A 21,475-nucleotide genomic window follows, 5' to 3' on the forward strand; every position below is an offset into this window, starting at 1 on the left:
CTATAAGTTCAAAAGCCAAATGACAATCAATGATCTCACAAGTACAATGATTACAACAGGGTTAAACATTTCAGAACACTACTACATATTGTTCCACACAACAGAGATCAAGGCCGGAATTTTACGTCGCCCCAGCGGGTCGGATGGTGTCGTGGGGGCAGCGTAAAATTGAGCAGCAGGCTCCGGTAGGCCTAATCGCCCCGATTCTGCCTCCGACCAAGTTTACGGAGGTCTGGTGGGGGGGGGGGGGGGGGTGAGGGCAGGCAGGAATTTGAGAAGCTGCCTGCCCACCCAAGGCCAATCAAGGCACTTAAGTGGCCATTTGACGGCCACTTAAGGGCCCTCGCCCGTCTCCACGGGTATTTTACCCGTGGCAAGCGGGTGTGCCGGGGACATGAAAGGCCAGCCAGCTATAGCTGCCGGCCTTTCCGCACCTCGGGTAGGGGGCCTGGCAATCGGGCACAGGGTGCCCGATTGACGGCCGCCCCCACCTCCCAACCCAACCCCAGGATCCAAGATGCCCCCCTCCCCCCAAACGACCACCCGAGCCTCACCAGGGCATGACCAATTCCCCTGGTGAGGCAACCTAAACTTACCTTCAGTCCCGGTTCCTTGGTATCCTCCTCGGTCGGCTGGGCTGCAGTCCCAGCAGTGGCCAGCGCTCCCAGTGGCACTGCTGAGACTAAGAGCAGCCAGCCCGCTGATTGGCCGGCAGCTCACTGAGGTGGGACCTCCTCCCTCAAGTGGCTGGGAGTCCTGCCTCGGGCCAATTAAAGCCTGGGGATCCGTAAAATACGGGATGAATCCCCAGGCTGGGCGGAAGCGGGTTCTACACTGACATTTGCTTCGGAGTCCAGCTCCCGTCCGCCCAGTGTAAAATTCCGGCCCAAGGGTCCAAAATTCTACAGTTTCTGGAGGTCAAAAGTGATATAATTCCAGTGCAGTGGATCACAATTTGGGACATAAACCAGATATGAAACAAATACACTTTCAAAAATAGATATTAAATTCAGTAAAAGATGCAGAACTGGGTGCTGGCAGGAGATGCATGTTCCTTCACACAGATACGCTTATGCAAATATAGGGACAACGAGGACAAAACCTGCTGTCACAGAAATTTCAAAAATTCTTCTCTCAGCTCTATTGCTAAAAGATGCAGCAACCTGCCTTTCAGAAGTTTTAGGCAAGGAAATTGTTTTCTTTTCACCCTTTGTCATAGAGCTCTTATTATGGGGTTCATTATGACCATTCCATACAATAGAGGCTGAACAGGAGCAGAAGGAAGAGAAAATGGCAGAGATATATAGAACGATGCTTGGGGACAGAAGGTGACTTGTTCAGAGGTCCCCTTCCAGCAAAGTCAACAGCTCTTCAAGAATATATCAGAAGAGATTGATTTAAGGAGGCAATGGCTCAATACGGAGGCATTGAAGAAACTTATATAGTATCTTTCATGGCCCCAGAATATCCCAAAGCACTCCACAGCCAATGAAGTGCTTTTGCAATGTAGTCACTGTTATAATCTACGATCACCAAGTAGTTTGTTTTCGTGACTTTTTTGAGGGATAAATATCAGCCAGCACACCTGGAGAACTGCCCTGCTCCTCTTCAAATATGCCATTTGATCTTTTATGTCCAACTGAGAGGATAGATAGGGTCTCAGTTTCATGTCTGTACTGAAAGATGGCACCTCTGTCAGAGCAGCACTCCTTCATTACTTCACTAAAGTGTCAGCCTAGATTTTGTGCTCAAGTTTTACCAACAAGGAAGATGAGGAGGGATCATGCAGCACTCTCACATACACAAAGAAGGTCACTCATGACTGTGGCTGCGACCATTTCGTTGCTGTGAGAAGAATGGAAGCTGGATTTCGAGGGATTTGAATGTGGATTTGGAGGGATATGAATGGGCATTTGGAGGGATATGAAGGGGGATTTGAAGGGGGATTTGAAGGGAGATTTGAAGGGAGATTTGAAGGGAGATTTGAAGGGAGATTTGAAGGGAGATTTGAAGGGAGATTTGAAGGGAGATTTGAAGGGAGATTTGAAGGGAGATTTGAAGGGTTGGAGGGATGCGAACAGTGATTCAAATGGGCATTGGGAGGGATACAAATGGGGATTTAGAAGGATGCAAACCGAGATTTGAACAGTGATTTGGAGGGATGCGAATGAGGAATTGGGGGGATTTGAATGGGAACTTGAACAGTGATTTGGAGGGATGCAAACAGGGATTTGGAGGGATTCAAACGGCGATTCAAATGGGGATTTGGAGGAATTTGAATGGGGATTTAGAGGGGGATTTGGAGGGATTCGAACAGGGTTTTGGAGGGATTTGAATGGAGATTTGGAGGGATGCAAACGGGAATTTGGAGGGATTCAAACTGGGATTCGAACAGGGATTTGGAGAGATTTGAACAGGGATTGGGAGGGATTCGAACAATGATTTGAACATGGATTCAGACGGGGATTTGGAGGGATGTGAATGGGGATTTGGAAGGGGAATTGGAGGGATTTGGACAGGGTTTTGGAGGGATTCTAATGGGGATTTGGAGGGGGATTTGCAGGGATTCGAACGAGGATTTAGAGGGGGATGGCTAGTCATGAAGTTGGGAGCTGATGACAATTTCAAGGACCTTAAAGTGGAAAGGGAGATTGGCATTCGAATGGTAGTTGGAGGATATTAATGGGTCAAAAGTGGGAGATGATGAAAGAAGCTTGAAGGGGTAGGGGGAGGAAGTTTTGCCTGAAGAACTGAAACCTTGGCATATCCAAGGGTGCTTTACCAGTGCCCAGCAGAATGTACCCTTGGAAGGCACAGTAGCCCATAGCTGCTCTGCCCAAGGTGCTCCAAGTTTATTCTAGTCTGGAGATCATACTCCAAAAAAATCTTCAGCACTCAGTGAAGCCTTTGTCCTAGCTGGATTGATAACCTTAGTCTGGTAAAAAATTTAAATTTAGGGCCTTTCTAAAGGACTCAACAGGATTCACGAAAGCTTGCAGGGCATAATTGGCAGAATTCTTGGGGAATCCCAGAAACTCTCCCAGATATGCCATCTTGATGGGGGTGGGATTGCGGGGTTGGGTGCGGGGGGCGGCTGCAAAAGATCCACCTATTGCTCTCCTCCCAGATGAATTTAACAGGAAGGAGGCTTGCAAAGGCAGAATCCCAGTTTTACCAGATCCATTCCCAATTCCTGGATTCCCTGAGGTTGGAAATCCTCTTTTCCACACTCCGTAATTCCAGGAAACTTCAGGGCCTGTGTTCCGAACTAAATCAAGCAATAAAAAAGATTGAAATAACATTTTGTTTAATTGTCTGTAAACATTACTGGAACAAACAGCCATTCTCTGCAATGAGTTATTTTAGTTCATTACAATGTTTGTAATTCATTGTTGCTGCTCTAAAGTAACACTAATTGTGTTATTTCCTAGCAATCCTAGTACTCCATTGTGCCTTATACTGTAGTGATCACCTAGCAAGGCGATACTCTCTCCCCAACCACATAGTGTGCACCCATCAGTTGGAACAAAAAGGTCCAAGATAAAATATTTACCCTCACTCCCAGTCTCTACCTATCTGTGTATATGTATATAAAATAAAGGTTACATCAGAGCAACATCGTAGCTTGCAATCACATTGGCATAGATTTGTGGCACAAAATCATGAATGCAGTTTTTCTCATGTTTTTTTATACAAGTAACCCATAAAAATAGTTATAAAAGCCACTTACATTTTTCATTTTCCTGTTGTACTCTGATAACCTGAATTAATAAAAGAGACAAAATGGTTAGTTAATATATGCAATGTTACAATACTCTCTTTTTAATGATGATTTGTTGGCCACACAGTTTATTCAAATTTAAACCATCAGCAATGCTTCCAACAGACTACACTCACTTAATTAAAATAAAACAACTTTTGTCATGAGGATATTTTTGGGTACGTTTTCCCCCTTTTTTCTGTAAATATCATCTTACTTCTTCGTCCTCTCTCTGGTTTAACACCTTGCAGCTGGAGTTCAGGTACAAGATAGTCAATAATAAATTCAATAAGGAATTCAGGCGGAACCTCTACTCAAGAGTGTAGCAAGAATGCGGAACTTGCTACTACATGGAGCGGTTGAGGCAAATATCATAGTTGTATTAAAGGGATATCTAGATAAGCACATGAGGGGGAAATGAATAGCAGGACATGGTCATAGGGTGAGTTGAAGGGGGTGGGAGGAAGCTCGTGTGGAACAAACACCGGCACAGATCTGTTGAGCTGAAAGGCCTGTTTCTGTACTGCAAATTCAAAGTAATTCTATGTATTATCCATCAAGTTTGAGTTATTTTTCTTTTAATGTAATTATATCAATAACATTTTGAATGAATTATGATCATACATTTGAAAACCTAAACTTTAGAAGCAGTGCTATTCTAATTTCCTTAATCAATGAATGATGCTCTATTTAAGATTCAGTAGCAGGTGATTAACTGCAACATTTCTACTATAATGGTGCGATTAATCTTACAAATACCTACACAAACAAGGAGGTTACTCTATTCTTAATATCTTACATGCTTATAGCAAAGTTTTGCATTAGGTTAAAGGCAGACGTCATTTTCACTTCAGCAACATACAATGTGAAATACATTTCTCTCGTTAATATTTATGGCATTCTGTTCATTATATATTAACAAGGAAGAAGATGGCAATGTTTGGAGAGAAATATTTAACCAAAAAGACAAAAATTGTGTTACCTGATATAAATATATCATTAACCAAACAGGTAATTCCATGAACAGAATATATAATTAGAAGGTAGTACAACAGGTTACCATGCTTCAAGTATGGAAGACCTACAAGCACTTCATGAATTAATGGACATAAAGGCTTTGATATTATATGTAATATATATCAGGAAGAGCAAGGGTCCTGTCATGAAAATGTGCTATGCTGAATGATGATTTTTAATTCATCAGTTGGAAACTTACATTAAACTTTTAAAAGGAAAGCTGGAATCCTAAATTCAACTTTTAAAAATATGTGATGGGAGGGGGGGCAGACCACCCAGTGTATGCAGATGAGCCGCCGCGCACTGGATCGTGGCAGCATGGTGGCGTGTGGACCGCACATGCAGGCTGCCATTTTTTTTGCCGACCGCCACTCCCGACTGCAGGCGAATAAAATTCAGCCCTAGGTTTCTGATAAGGGGTTTTAATTAAATTCTGGGCAGATAGAAGTAGGGAAACATCTATGCCAATGAAGAGAAAACACCCTGCCTGAGATCCCCAGTTTTAAGCCACATGTAGGCAGAGACTCGCGTTAGCCTTGAATCCTCCACTTCAGGAACCATACCAGGGCTTCGCCATTGAACCTTGACTGGAGTATAACAAGAAAAATCTGCTACTGTGAACATAGAACAACAGAAAATCCATCCTCCTAAACCTCCAGAGTTTTCTTCAGTGGACAACAAAGGATTACAGACCTGCATTGTTTCAAGTCTTCACCCTGGGGAAAAGCTAGTGTAACACAGAATTCTTGAAATCATAAGACCTAAACGCATGCCACTTTTATAATCACAATCTTCTTGAGTGTGTTTGTATCTGTATGAGTGTGAGAGTGGGTGTAGTTGCGTATATTTGGGTGTTGAACAATAAATCTCTCTTTTAAAATCACAGAATCAGAGAATTGTTACAGCACAGAAGGAGGCCATCTGACCCATCATGTCTGTACTGGCTCTCTGAATGAGCTGTTTACTCAGTGCCATTCCCCCGCATTCTTCCCATAACTCTGCACGTTCTTCCTTTTCAGATAACTATCCAATTCCCTTTTGAATGCCTCAATTGAACCTGCCTCCACCACACTTGCTGCATGAAAAAGTTTTCCTCATGTCACACTTCTCCACATTGAACTTCATCTGCCACTTGTCCACCCATTCCACCCACTTTTCTATGTCCTTTTGAAGTTCCACACTAACCTCCTCACAGTTCACAATGCTTCCAAGTTTCGTATCATGTGCAAATTTTGAAATTGTGCCCTGTACACCAAGGTCTATGTCATTAATATATATCAGGAAGAGCAAGGGTCCTCTCATGAAAATGTGCTATGCTGAATGATGATTTTTAATTCATCAGTTGGAAACTTACATTAAACTTTTAAAAGGAAAACTAAAATCCTAAATTCAGCTTTTAAAAAAACAGCAGCTAAGATGGCCACTGCAATTTGCATTGAAACACCTCACATTCCAAGGTATTGAGGTGGAGATGCATGTCTGAACAAGCACTCATCTAGAAAAATGGCTTGTGCAGCTGAATGAATTATCTGGTGTCACCTTTGTTAGCAAGACATTCAAAGCCATCTTGGAACATTAACCCTAGTGGAGATGAACCTCAATAGGGTAATTATTGAAACAATAAGACATGAGAGAGTTTGAAATTCTTAGATTCAGATCTCATTAAAGTAAAAAAGAGAATACACTGAAAAAGTCTGTCCACCTCTGTGAAAACATGGAGATTCTTTTGGACACAGGAGACAAGCTTTGAGTGCTAATCAGTGCAGGACCCCAGTGGAGATGGCTCTCTCTCTCCAGGTAATTCTAAGTTTCAAAGCCTGTCTGCGGACCGCAAAACATTCAAGTCTATCATTGCTGCAGACAGAGATTCTGGGGAGAGAGCCATCTACATCACTGTCTCCAAGAAAACCCCGAACCAGGTGGCCACCTCTACCAGCTAAAAACTTCAGGACCATGAATTCAGCTGGAAGATAACTGAATTGCCAGACTCCACAGAATGTAGGTTATTTTATTTGTTCTGGACTCTAATCCAAACAATCTGTTCTTCATCACTCTGTAACCTATTTGTGTGTGTATCTGATTCTCATGTGTGTGTGTGTGTATGTGAGAAAGTTGGAGCGTAGTTTTTTTAAAAAATTTTAAGTACAATAAACTAACCTCTTTCTTGTTTAAATTCAAGAAAACCTGTCTAATTGGTTCTTTTATGATTACAGTACATAAAGGGTTAAACACTCACTGAATTGATAAGCACATCCACTGTTTAAAAGAAATAAACCCTGTTGCGATCAAACAAAGAGAGGGACAGGAGGGGAGCCTTTTGACCCCTCCTCACCTGATTGTAACAGTCCCAACACTGACCCCTGGGGAACCCCACTACAAGCCTTTCTCCAGTCCAAAAAACATCCATTAACCACTGCTCTCTGTTTCCTATTACTCAGATAATTTTGTATCCATGTTGCTACTGTCCTTTTATTCTATAAGATATAACTTTGCTCACAAGTCTGTTGTGTGGCACTGTCCATGTACACCACATCAACAGCATTCCCCTCATCAACCATCTCTGTTACATCTTCAAAAAACTCCAGCAAATTAGTTAAGCACGATTGTTCCTTAACAAATCCATGCTGGCGTTCCTTAATTAACCAAATGACTATTAATTTTGTCCTGAGTTATTGTTTCTAGAAGTTTCCCACCACTGAAGTTAAACTGACTGGCCTGTAGTTGCTGGGCTTATCTTTACACACCTTTTTGTACAAGGGTGTAACTTACGAGAAAACCTGTCATTTTTCTGTTCCTGACAATTAAAACACTTTTTATAAACATGCTGTCTTCGGTCAGTCAAGAGGTAAAAAACGGGGAGCCATCCCTATCATCTCTCCTCTGTCCGTAACAAACCATACAACTTTACAGCACATAATTAAATCTGTCAGCCCTTCGTGTTTGTGCCATCTCTCTGCTAGACAAAATCAAAGCGAATACCATTCCTTTCCTCTCTCCCTGTAATCAGTATTTTCCTTTTCTGCAACAAAATATCCAATTTTTACTTTCAGTTTCCTCATTCCCTTAATCGCAATTTTAAACGGATGACCTTCTTTATCAGTTACACCACAACCAGAGTAAGATGCCTTTCCCTATGTCAAAATTTTCCCTATTTAAAAAAACTCCATTAACTCTCCTTTAGACTGCTTTGTTGTAGTGAAAATAGCCCCAGTACCTACCTGCAGGCATTTCTAACCTTCAGTGACTAATTTTCTAGGTATGTGTTTTGAGGGATTTATCTGTGCCAGTTGTAGTTTCTAATTGGCAGCAATTTAACTGTTTGATTCTGTAGGGCATGCTGATTGGAGAGTGGTAACTTTTCCAATTTGTCTATTGACTATGATTGCTCAATTTGGGTTCTGCCAGGGCCACTCAGCTCCTGACTTCATTATAGCCTTAGCTCAAAATTGGACAAAAGAGCTGAACTCAAGAGGTGAGGTGAGAGTGACTGCCCTTGACATTAAGGCAGCATTTGACCGAGTATGGCATCAAGGAGCCAATGGGAATCAGATGGAAAAATCTCTGCTGGTTGGAGTCAAACATAGCACAAAGGAAGTTGGTTGTGGTTGTTGGAGGTCAATCATCTCAGCTCTGGGACATCACTGCAGGAGTTCTTCAGGGTAGTGTCTTAGGCCCAACCATCTTCAGCTGCTTCATCAATGACCTTCCTTCAATCATAAGGTCAGAACTGGGGATGATCGCTGATGATTGCACAATGTTCAGCACCATTCATGACTCCTCAGATACTGAAGCAGCCCATGGAGCAATGCAGCAAGACCTGGACAATATTAAGGCTTGGACTGATAAGTGGCAAGTAACATTTGTGCAACACAAATGCCAGGCCAACAATGACCATCTCCACCAAGAGAGAATCTAACCATCTCCCCTTGATATTCAATGGCATTACCATCGCTGAATTCCCCCCATATCAACATCCTGGGGGTTACCATTGACCAGAAACTGAACTGGAGTAGCCACATCAACACCGTGGCAACGAGCAGGTCAGAGGCTAGGAATGCTGCGGCGATTAACTCACCTCCTGACTCCCCAAAACCTGTCCATCCTCTACAAGGCATAGGTCAGGAGTGTGATGGAATACTCTCCACTTGCCTGGATGGGTACAGCTCCAACAACACCAAAGAAGCTTGACAACTTCCAGAACAAAGCAGCCCGCATGATTGGCACCCCACAAACATTCACTCCCTCCACCACTGATGCACAGTGGCAGCAGTGTGTACCATCTACAAGATGCACTGCAGCAATGCACCAAGGCTCCTTTGACAGCACCTTCCAAACCTGCGACCTCTACCAACTAGAAGGACAAGGGCAGCAGATGCAGGGGAACACCACCACCTGCAAGTTTCTCTCCAAGCCACACACCTTCCTGACTTTGAACCTTATTGTTGTTCCTTCACTGTCACTAGGTCAAAATCCTGGAACTCCCTTCCTAACAGAACTGTGGGTGTACCTACCCCATATGGACTGCGGCGGTTCAAGAAGGCAGCTCACCACCACCTTCTCAGGGGCAATTAGGGACAGGCAATAAATGCTGGCCTTGCCAACAATGTCCACAACCCCCGAACGAATAAAATGTCATTTTGAAGTGTGCCATGTAATTTTTTTCATACACTAAGGACCCACAGATCCAAGGCTTATGTTCACTTTTCTGAACTATACAATAAAATAAAAAACACATTTAATTTCTCATTGTCTATTTTAGTGGTGCAGGAGTAATTCAGATTTGAATTTCTGAAATGCCCGATGGGGATGTGCTCTGAACTAAATTCGAAACCCGAAGTGACTCATCTCAAACATTTTGGAATTATTCTCAAATAACCAGATGCTGATCTATTTAGTTCACTACAGTCTTAAGAGTGATTCTTGATTGCCCTTTATTGGAAAACACAAATCAGGAATTTGACATGTACAGCAAGACATTTTCTTCTTTTGTACATGTGTGCTGCCATTTTTCTTATAGCATAATAGGTCTGCCTAATATTGAAATAGATGGCTACCAATTTTTTAACTTGTTTTTTGTTAGTTGGACAGAAGGCATTCAATCTCTTCTCATTTATTGTATTATATGCCAATGTTGATAGGCTAATTAGTTAAATGTAAAGATTCAGCAGTTTTAATGTGTTTGTTTAGCATACGTCAGTAGGGAAATATATTAATGTTCTGTGGTGATTATGGAAGAGTATCAGGTTTGCATTTTGTTGCAATGCTTGACTTCATTCCCCCAATTTTCTTCCCTCCTCTCTGAAGATGTTAACTCTTGATGCAGTGTGATTACATGGCTGATCCTATATAATAACTGCCAGCAAGCTATTTTACCATGAAGGGTTTACTAGCTGATTTCTATCCTGTTGTCACCTAATTTTCATGTATGCATCTTTCCAGCAAGCATCACAAGATAGTCAGCAGGAGCAGGACCCCAGCTAAATTTATACCACTCTGGTCGAGAGACGATTAGACAAATGTCTATACTCTTATCACCACCCTAGTTGAAATCGGATAACTCAGCACTGACTATGGATCATGCCAGGTATATATGCATTTGGGAGATCATTCCGTGACTTTGCAATTTCCAAATGTTTAAATGGTGCAGCACAAACAACGCATTCCACCTAAATTCAGTGTAGATAGATATTAAACTGAGATTTTCTATTTTGGCATGATATAAATTGTAATTTCCTGGGAAAGATATGATGTGACATGGCAATGTAAAATTAAGCCAAGGTCTCAGTAGTGACACCCTGTCAGATCTTACACAATGTTCAAACATACATGGAAAATGTCACACCTGCTGTGTACTTTATGAGTAGAACATTTGTTATTCAATCTTGACATTTTCCAAAGGCACTCTACTGCTACTAGACAATACCATAAATAGGAAGCAGACTTTGGGCCTATTTGAAGGGGAATTAAGAGCTGAAAAAGCAGTTTGCTCTGGGCCTTAAACTGTGAAGGAAGCTGAGCCACCCACAAAGCACTAAGTAAAATGTTATTTCAGCTTGTATTGCATAACTAGCTTACAGAAAAGCCAAAGGGTCACCTCAAAGAAGTGAACAACAGCTTCTGTTCTGGTTAAGTGTGATTGCTCAGCTAATGTTGCATGGAAAAATGCAAAGTACTTTCACTAGTTGAAGCTTTATCAATTCCAAATATCATTCTACACAAATGTTGTGTTTTTTTTCTTCCAGTTTTCTCTTATTTTTTAAGTAATAATGAATAATGATTCTATGGCCACTGATAGTCCTCGCTTACTACATCAGAGCAGTCAGTCTTCATGTGAATATTGGCAGATTGTGGAAGCGATCACGCAGACAAGCCTAATCCCATCCTCAGCTTATGTCCACATGGAATGGTTGATCTTTTTCCTCCTTTACCCAATCGTGCTGAAGCAACTGTAGCACTCCCACCTTCACTCCAGCTCAGCTAACTCTTCAGAGACTGCAGATCCAACCTGAGATTCCCAGTTTTGTCAACTCAGGGCAACACGCAAGAGCACAATGACCTGTGAGCCATTTAGCAGAGTCCTGGCAGGCTTCAGAAAAAATGAGCACATACAGATTGTTTACAGGGGATGAAATAATTTTTCCTGCAATTTTACCCACAATGTCAGTGTCTATAGAAAATGGCAAGTCCTCTTTTTATTTATACTGACTTTTTTTGCTAAAAGTAGCAAGAAGAGAAATTTCACCTCAAAGTAAGAGGGACATAGAGTCGTACAGTATAGAAACAGGCCCTTTGGCCCACCGCGTCCATGCCGACCATAATGCCTATCTATACTAATCCCACCTGCCTGCATTAATTCCATATCCTTCTATGCCTTGCTCATTCAAGTACCTGTCCAGATGCCTCTTAAATGTTGCTACTGTTCCTGCCTCCACCACCTCCTCTGGCAGCTCATTCCAGATACCCACTATTCTTTGTGTGAAAAATTTACACCTTTGATCCCCTTTAAACCTCCTCCCTCTCACCTTAAATCTATGCCTTCTAGTTTTAGTCACCCCTACCATGGGAAACAGACTCTGGCTATCTACCCTATCTATGCCTCTCATAATTTTATATACCTCTATCATGTCCCCTCTCAGCCTCCTTCGCTCCAGGGAAAACAGACCCAGCCTATCCAATCTCTCTTTATAACTCAAGCCCTCCAAACCAGGTAACATCCTTGTGAATCTTTTCTGCACCCTCTCTAGCTTAATTACATCTTTTCTGTAGTGCGGCGACCAGAACTGCACACAGTGCTCCAAATGCGGCCTAACCAACGTTATGTACAACTGTAACATGACGTCCCAAGTCTTGTACTCAATGCCTCGGCCAATGAAGGCAAGCATGCCATACACCTTCTTCACCACCCTGTCTATCTGTGTTGCCACTTTTAGGGAATTATGTACTTGCACCCCAGGTCTCTCTGCTCAAGAACACTCCCCAGGACCCTGCCATTCACTGTATATGTCCTGCCCTGGTTTAACTTCCCAAAATGCATCACTTCGCACTTGTCTGTGTTAAAATCCATTTGCCAATCCCTTGCCCACTTTCCCAGTTGATCTATATCCTGCTGTAACCTTAGACAACCTTCTTCACTGTCCACTATATCACCAATTTTGGTGTCATCTGCAAACTTACTAATCATGCCCCCTACATTCACATCCAAGTCATTAATATATATGACAAACAACAGAGGGCCCTGCACCGATCCCTGCGGCACACCACTGGTCACCACCCTCCAATCTGAAAAACAACCCTCCACTACCACCCTCTGCCTCCTATCACCAAGCCAATTTTGTATCCAATTGGCTAGCTCACCCTGGATCCCATGTGTTCGAACCTTCTGGACCAGCCTACCATGCGGGACCTTGTCAAAGGCCTTGCTAAAGTCCATGTAGACCACGTCCATCACCCTGCCCTCGTCAATCCTCTTGGTCACGTCCTCAAAAAACTCAATCAAATTCGTGAGACATGATTTCCCACGCACAAAACCATGCTGACTATCCCTAATCAGACCATGCCTTTCCAAATGCATATAAATCCTGTCTCTCAGAATCCCTTCCAATAACTTTCCCACCACTGATGTAAGGCTCACTGGCCTGTAGTTCCCTGGCTTATCCCTGCTGCTCTTCTTAAATAAAAGCACAACATTAGCTATCCTCCAGTCTTCCGCTACCTCACCCATGGCTAACGATGATACAAAAATCTCTGCCAGGGCCCCAGCAATCTCCTCCCTTGCTTCCCATAGCATCCTAGGATACACCTGGTCAGGCCCTGGGGATTTATCCACCTTAATGCGCTTCAAAACCTCCAACACCTCCTCCTTTGTAATGTTGACATGCTCCAGGATGTTGCTGTTCCCTCCCTTGAACTCACTAGCTTCCATGATCTTCTCCACGGTAAATACAGATGAGAAGTATTCATTTAAGACCGCGCCCATTTCCCGTGGCTCCACACATAGATTACCACACTGATCCTCACGGGGACCTACTCTCCCTAGCTACCGTTTTACTCTTGATATACTTATAAAATCTTTTAGGATTCTCCTTTACCTTATCTGCCAGGGAAATCTCTTTTCGCCCTCCTAATTTCCTTCTTAAGTGTAGTCCTACATCCCTTATACTCCTCGAGGGACTCGCTTGATCCCAGCTGCCTATACCTGACATATGCCTCCTTCTTTGTCCTGACCAGACCCTCAATATCCCTCGTCAACCAAGGTTCCCTAAACTTGCCAGCCTTGCCCTTCCATCTAACAGGAATATGCTGGCCCCGAACTCTTCCTATCTCGCTTTTAAAAGCCTCCCACTTGCCAGACGTCCCTTTACCTGTAAACAGCCTCTCCCATTCAACTTTTGGGAGTTCTTGTCTGATGCCATCGAAATTAGCCTTCCGCCAATTTAGGACGTCAACCTGAGGACCAGTCCTATCCTTTTCCATAACTATCTTGAAGCTAATAGAGTTATGGTCACTGGTCCCAAAGTGCTCCCCCACCTGCCCATCCTCATTTCCTAAGAGGAGGTCGAGTGTACCCCCTTCTCTAGTAGGGCCATCCACATACTGCTTCAGAAAACTATCCTGGACACAACAAATCTTTCCCCATCTGATCCCTTAGCACTTAGGCAGTCCCAGTCAATATTAGGGAAGTTAAAATCACCTACTATTACAACCCTATATTTCCTATACCTATCTGTGATTTCCCTACATATATGCTCCTCCAATTCCCTCTGACTATTGGGGGGCCTATAGTATAATCCCATCAAAGTGATCAACCCTTTCTTATTTCTAAGTTCTACCCATATGGCCTCACTGGACGTTCCCCGCGGTATATCCTCTCTAAGTACTGCCGTGATGTCCTCCCTAATCAATAGTGCAACTCCCCCTCCTCTCTTACCTCCACCTCTGTCACGCCGGAAGCATCGGTACCCCGGAGCTGCCAGTCCTGCCCATCCCTCAACCACGTTTCCGTAATAGCTTTAATATCACAATTCCATGTACCAATCTATGCTCTGAGTTCATCTGCCTTACCTGTAAGGCTTCTTGCATTAAAGTAAATTCAGTTTAGCCTACCAGACCTGCCACGCTCCCTGTCCTGCCCCTGCCCAGCCTGCCTACTGGACTTGCTTGCTTTAACCTCTACATTTGCCTTATGGGATTTGGAATGATTCATGTTCATGTCTGTTTTTCAACATAGGCTCCTGTGCTGTTAAGATATGGACTGATTATGATTCATGATACAATTCTTATCCTCCATACACGAGAGGTTTTCAATTTTAATACAACATTCTGTAATTCATTGCATATGCCCTGGTTGCCATCTCTCACTGTAGTCTGAATCCATTCAGTGCAGCTGTAATAATGAGGTTATCTGGCATCTCCCCAGGGCAATGGACTACAGTGGGAGTGATGCCAAACTGCATCCTTTATCGTGAATGAGTTAACTGAATGGCTAAAGAGACTAATGAGGTGTAGAAATGCTGTGTTATTGCATTCTAGATCAATTATGTAACTGTTCTGCTTTCTCTGTTTTTGTCTGTTGATTAATATCTGCATTCCAATATAAAGGAGATTTAACAGACCTTTGATTTCTTGGACATCATTTAGGCATCGCATTCAAACATGACAAAGCCATACACAGAACAATCGATCTGCAAAATTATCCTTACTAAAATCTGATGGATGTCCCAAAGTTGGGTGAGCAGAGTCCTGGCAGGCTTCAGAAAAAAATAAGTCATACAACAGCCTTATATAATCATACACACAGAATCATACCAATCAACCAATGTCCTAAACTTCTCCATCACCATCACAGGACACAGCCTGTCCCACCGATTGGACCATGGCAGATTGATATACAGTCAGAGGGGAGGGGCCCTGATGGCCTCAACAGTAACTCGAGACAGTTTCTTGGAGCAATATGTTGTGGAACCAACTAGGGATAAAGCTCTCTTAGATCTAGTATTGTGTAATGAAGCAGGGTTACTTAGCAATATCATAGTCAAAGATCCACTGGGAAATAGTGATCATAATACCATTGAATTGCATGTTAAGTTTGAAAGTGACATACTCCAATCACAAACAAGAATCCTAAACTTAAACGAAATCAATTACGTGGGTATGAGAAGAAAACTGGTTAAGGTAAATTGGGTAAATAGACTAAAAGATATGGTGGTAAATGAACAGTGGGAAACCTTTAAAGAAACCATTCAAAATACATTCCATTGAAAAACAAAAACTCAGCCAGAAAGACCCATCCCTGGCTCACTCAGGAAGTTATGGATAGTATTAGATTAAAAGAAGAGGCTTACAATGTTGCAAAAAAGAATAGCAAGTCTGAAGGTTGGGAGTGTTTTAGAAACTAGCAAAGGGCCACCAAAAAAGTTGATAAAAAAGGAAAAAATAGGAAAAAAGAGAGTAAACTAACCAGTAATCTACCAACAGATTGTAAGAGCTTTTATAGGTATATAAAAAAGAGAATAGCTAAAGTAAACATTGGTCCCTAAGAGGCAAAGACAGGAGAAATTATCATGTGGAATGAGGAAATGGCAGAGGCACTGAACAAATATTTTGTGAGTGTCTTCATAGTAGAAGACACAAGTTTCATATCAGAAACCGAGCGGCTAATAAGTGAGGAAATTAAGGAAATTAATATCAGCAGAGAAAAAGTATTGGAGAAACTTAAGGAACTAAAATCTGACAAATCCCTGGGATGTGATGGCCTACACACTAGGGTTCTAAAAGAGATAGCTGCTGAGATAGTGGATACGCTGGCTATGATTTTCCAAAATTCCTTAGATTCGGGAATGGTCCCATCAGATTGGAATTTGGCAAATGTTACACCGCTTTTCAAGAAAGGAGGGACAGAGAAAACAGGGAACTACAGGCCAGTAGCCTGACATCAGTTGTTGGGAAAATGCTGGAATCTATTATGAAGGAAGTCGTAACAATGCACTTGGAACAGCACAGTATGATTAGAACAAGTCAACGTGGTTTTACTAAAGGAAAATCGTGTTTGAGAAATGTATTAGAGTTTTTTCAGGATGTAACTAGTAGGGTAGATAAAGGGGAACTAGTAGATGTAGTATACCTGGATTTCCAAAAGGCACTTGATAAGGTGCCACACAGGAAATTAGGAACAGGAATAGGCCATTCAGCCCATTGAGCTTGCTCCACTATTTAATACGATCATGGCTGATCATCCACTTCAATGCCTTTTTCCCACACTATCCCCATATCCCCTTTATGTCATTGGTATTCAGAAATCTATCAATCTCTGCTTTAAACATACTTGATGACTGAGCTTCCACAGTCCTCTGTGATAGAGAATTCCAAACATTCACAACCCTTTGAGGAAAGAAGTTTCTCCTCATCTTGGTCCTCAGTGGCTTCCCCATTGGTTTGAAATTATGTCCCCTGATTCTCGACTCCCCAACCAGGGGAAACATCTTAGCTGCATCTACCCTGTCTATCCCTTTAAGTATTTTGTAGGTTTCAATGAGATCACCTCTCATTCTTTGAAACTCTAGAGTATACAGGCCCAGTTTCCCCAATCTCTCTTCATAGGACAGTCCCGCCATCCTGGGAACAAGTCTGGTGAACCTTCGTTGCAGTCCCTATCTGGCAGTAAGATACTTCCTATGGTAAGGGGACCAAAACTACACACAGTACTCCAGGTGTGGTCTAATCAAGGTCCTATACAATTGAAGCAATACTTCCGTACTCCTGTACTCAAATCCTCTTGTGATAGGGCGGCACAGTGGCGCAGTGGTTAGCACTGCAGCCTCACAGCTCCAGGGACCCGGGTTCGATTCTGGGTACTGCCTGTGTGGAGTTTGCAGGTTCTCCCTGTGTCTGCGTGGGTTTTCTCCGGGTGCTCTGGTTTCCTCCCACAAGCCAAAAGACTTGCAGGTTGGTAGGTAAATTGACCATTATAAATTGTCACTAGTATAGGTAGGTGGTAGGGAAGTATAGGGACAGGTGGGGATGTTTGGTAGGAATATGGGATTAGTGTAGGATTAGTATAAATGGGGGGTTGATGGTCGGCACAGACTCGGTGGGCCGAAGGGCCTGTTTCAGTGCTGTATCTCTAATCTAAAAAAAAAATAAAGGCTAACATACCATCAGCCTTCCTAATTACTTGCTACACTTGCATATTAGCTTTCAGTGACTTATTGATGAGGACACCCAGGTCCCTTTGTACATCTACAATTTCTAATCTCTTACCATTTAAGAAATACTCTGCACATCTATTCTTCCTACCAAAGTGGATAACCTCACAATTTTCTACATTATATTCCATCTGCCATGTTCTTGCCCACTCACTGCACTGGATATTAAGGGGTCCCTGACGTCAGGATCAGTGCGGGGCGAGGCTTGAAGATGGCCCCTGATGAGGCCGGTCACAGATCTCGAAGATGGCAGGGCCCAGCCCGATATTGTTGGCGGCGGCAAAGCCTCGTGGCGGCCCCCCTGTCGCTCAGCGATGGGACCGCAATTTAAATATTTAAATAAATATATATTTATATATATAAATATATTTAAATAACGTCCTCCTGACGTCCCGCTGCGATCTTCAACCCAGCAGCTGGCACTGCCGCGCCTTGAGATCCCTGTCCGGGGAAACGAGGCAGAATGGCAGAATACATGTGGAGGGGTGGGGGTGGGAGCCATGTTTATCAGTGCAGGAGCAGGGGGAACGGGGTCACATTAGCATCATCGATCTAGGGGATGGTGGAAAGGGTTGAAGTTGAAAGTTTGTGCAGTTTGGAGGGGAAGAGCTGAATTTTCTAAGTTCGCTGGTAGCGAACTTGAAAGGAGGCGCAGTACACCGCATGACTTGTTCGCCACTGAGCTCCCGCGATATTTCGCGCGGGGGCTCATTTAAGTGGAGGGGACGGCCGCTCCATCCCCAGCAATGGCGTCCAGCACCACCATGCAGGTGCCAGCACCACTTGTAAAGGCCTTCAAGCCCTTAAAAGAAGTTTGAAGCTTTTAAAAGAACAGTATTTAGCATTGTCTTTAAAAAATTAAGTAAAAGCTGGAGGCCCTTTCCCACCGCGCCCCAATGTTTGTCTTTGGACCTTATCGACCCAAAATAAACCTTATTCCCAACCCGAACTTCCACCACCCCCTCCACAACTTCATTACCTGTGCCCTTCAACCAGTTCCCACCATCCTCTCAGCCGACACAAAGTATTTTCCCCACTCCCCAACCCTCCCGCCCTAATAATTTCACTCCTCCCTGCTCCCCACCAGTGTCATGCCTCGGAACTCTGAACGGAGTTCTGAAGGCACGGGAGTTCCAGCCGGCAGCCAAATATCAGCATGGAATGGCTGCCAGGACAAGGTAAGTTCATTTCCATGCGCTCAAATGAATTGTAATATTAAAATGAAGGCCCCGCTGCTCAGTGGCAGGACAGGCTGCACTGAGGCCTTGCCGCCACCAGTAATATGCAGCAGGGCCTTCTCGACATCGGGGGTCATGACGGGCCTCTCCCAGAAGAATTTTCCGTGCCCCCATGCCACTACCCCCGACGTTGGAGGGCTAGTAAAATTCAGCCCAGACAGTCAGAGGGGGCGGCACAGTGGCTCAGTGGTTAGCACCGCAGCCTCACAGCTCCAGCGACCTGGGTTTGGTTCTGGGTACTGCCTGTATGGAGTTTGCAAGTTCTCCCTGTGACTGCGTGGGTTTCCGCCGGGTGCTTTGGTTTCCTCCCACAGCCAAAGACTTGCAGGATGATAGGTAAATTGACAATTGTAAATTGCCCCTAGTGTAGATAGGTGGTAGGAGAATTGAGGGAAGGTGGGGATGTGGTAGGGAATATGGGATTAATGTAGGATTAATGATGGTTGGCACAGACTCGGTGGGCCGAAGGGCCTGTTTCCGTGCTATATCTCTCTATGAGATGGTAAAGGTAAGTGTTTTGTGGGGGGGGGGGGCAAGGGCAAATAATTAATTTAATTGTTACTGGGGGGGGGGCGGTGGGTGAGGGGCAAAAGAGATGTTTTTATTTATTTTAATTCAATTTCTCTTTAAATATTTAAATTTCCTAGTAGGGCAGCCGACGCCATTACTGGGGATGGACAGCCCGCCCGCTCCACATGATCTGGGGTCGGGGGGGGTGGGTGGGGTGCGGTTGGCCAGTCCTGGCTATTTAAATGAGCCACTGTGTCACTGCGGCAGCTCTTTAGTGTGCCATTTTTTCACCCGCCGCTGCAGCTCACTGCGTCTGTCCAAATCCCCTTGAAGTCGCTTGGCATCTTCCTCATAATACACATTCCCACCTAGTTTTGTGTCATCCGTGAACTTGGAAATATTACATATAACAACAAGAAATGCTGGAAATACTGAGCAGGTCTGGCAGCATCTGTGGAGAGAGAAGCAGAGTTAACGTTTCAGGTCAGACACCCTTCTTCAGAACTGGCAAATATTAGAAATGTAAAAGGTTTTATGCAAGTAAAGTAGGGGGTGGGGCAAGAGATAACAAAGGGGAAGGTGTTGATAGGACAAGGTCACAAAGACTAACTGACCAGAAGATCATGGAACAAAGGCGAACGGTATGTTGATGGTGTGCTGAAAGACAAAGTGTTAGTACAGAGAGGGTGTGAATGACTGTAAAGCACAGAGCATCCCAAGCACAAACATAAAAAAACACATTAAAAAAAAACAAAACAGTGGGTAAGCACAGTGGAAACAAACTAGACCAGCTGAAAAATCTAAAATAAAATAACCAAATAAAAAAGGGAAATGAGAAAAAGAAAAAATAACTAAGCATAAAAAGGGCGACCCATCATGCTCTGAAATTATTGAACTCAATGTTCAGTCCGGCAAGCTGTAGTGTGCCTAATCGGTAAATGAGATGCTGTTCCTCCAGCTTGCGTTGAAATTCATTGGAACACTGCAGCAATCCCAGGACATGACAGCGGGGGGGGGGAGTGTTGAAATGGCCAGCAACCGGAAGCTCAGGGTTCTGCTGACGGACTGAGCGGAGGTGTTCCGCAAAGCAGTTACCCAATCTGCGTTTGGTTACATTTTTACATTTTTGGTTACATTATTACATTTGGTTCCACATCCAAATCATTGATATACATTGTGAACATCTGGGGCCCAAGTACTGATCCTGCGGTACCACACTAGTCACAACCTGATAATGCGAGAATCACTCGTTCATTCCTACTCTCTGTTTTCTGCCTGTTAACCAATCCTTAATCCATGCTCGTATATTTGTCAGTTCCGAAGAAGGGTCACTGACCCGAAACGTTAACTCTGCTTCTCTTTCCACAGATGCTGCCAGACCTGCTGAGTGAATCCAGCATTTCTTGTTTTTGTTTCAGATTTCCAGCATCCGCAGTATTTTGCTTTTATTACTCGTATATTACCTCCTATCCCATGTGCTTTAATTTTGCTAACCAACCTCCTGTGGGGGACTTTATCAAAAGCCTTCTGAAAATCCAAGTATACTACATCCACTGATTCCCCTTTATTAATTCTGTTAGTACTATCCTCAAAAAACTCCCAACAGATTTATCAAACATGATTTTTCATTCACAAATCCACGTTGATTATGCCCAATCAGATCATTACTATCCAAGTGTCCTTTTATCACGTCCTTCAGAATAGATTCTAGCAGTTTCCCTACTACTGATATAAGGCTAGCAGGTCTGTAATTCTCTGTTTTCTCTCTCCCTTCCTTCTTAAATAGTGGGGTGATATTTGCTATTTTCCAAACTACAGGAACCGCTCCAGAATCTATAGAATTTTGGAAGATGATCACCAATGCACCCACTATCTCCATAGCTCCTCCTTCAACACTCTGGAAAGTAGAATATCAGATCCCGGGGACTTATCAACCTTCAGCCCCATTAATGTCGCCAATACAACCTTCTTACTAATACTAATTTCCTTCAATTCCTCCTTCCCTAGTCTCTTGGATCTCGAATTCTGGGAGATTTCTTGTATCTTCCTCAGTAAAGACAGACACAAAGTAATCATTTAGCTTCTCTGCCATTTCCCTATTCCCCATTATAAATTCTCCTATCTCTGCCTGTAATAGACTCACATTTGTCTTAGCCAAACATTTCCTTTTTACGTACCTATAAAAGCTTTTACAGTCCGTTTTTATGTTTTTTACTAGTTTTCATTCATATTCTATTGTCCATTTCTTT

At 43.3% G+C, this 21,475-nt stretch overlaps 1 protein-coding gene across 7 annotated transcripts in view; it reads right to left on the reverse strand.

The window, feature by feature from the left end:
• Positions 1-21,475, reverse strand: part of LOC137372378 (LIM and calponin homology domains-containing protein 1-like) — a 503,856-nt gene that overhangs the window by 198,143 nt on the left and 284,238 nt on the right. For all 7 annotated transcript variants that reach the window (XM_068036287.1, XM_068036300.1, XM_068036294.1 and 4 more), the window contains exon 5: positions 3,731-3,761. In XM_068036287.1, the coding sequence (XP_067892388.1) occupies positions 3,731-3,761 (31 nt within the window). The remainder of the gene's footprint in view (positions 1-3,730; positions 3,762-21,475) is intronic.

Source organism: Heterodontus francisci, chromosome 1, assembly GCF_036365525.1.
Source record: "Heterodontus francisci isolate sHetFra1 chromosome 1, sHetFra1.hap1, whole genome shotgun sequence".
Lineage (NCBI taxonomy): Eukaryota > Metazoa > Chordata > Chondrichthyes > Heterodontiformes > Heterodontidae > Heterodontus > Heterodontus francisci.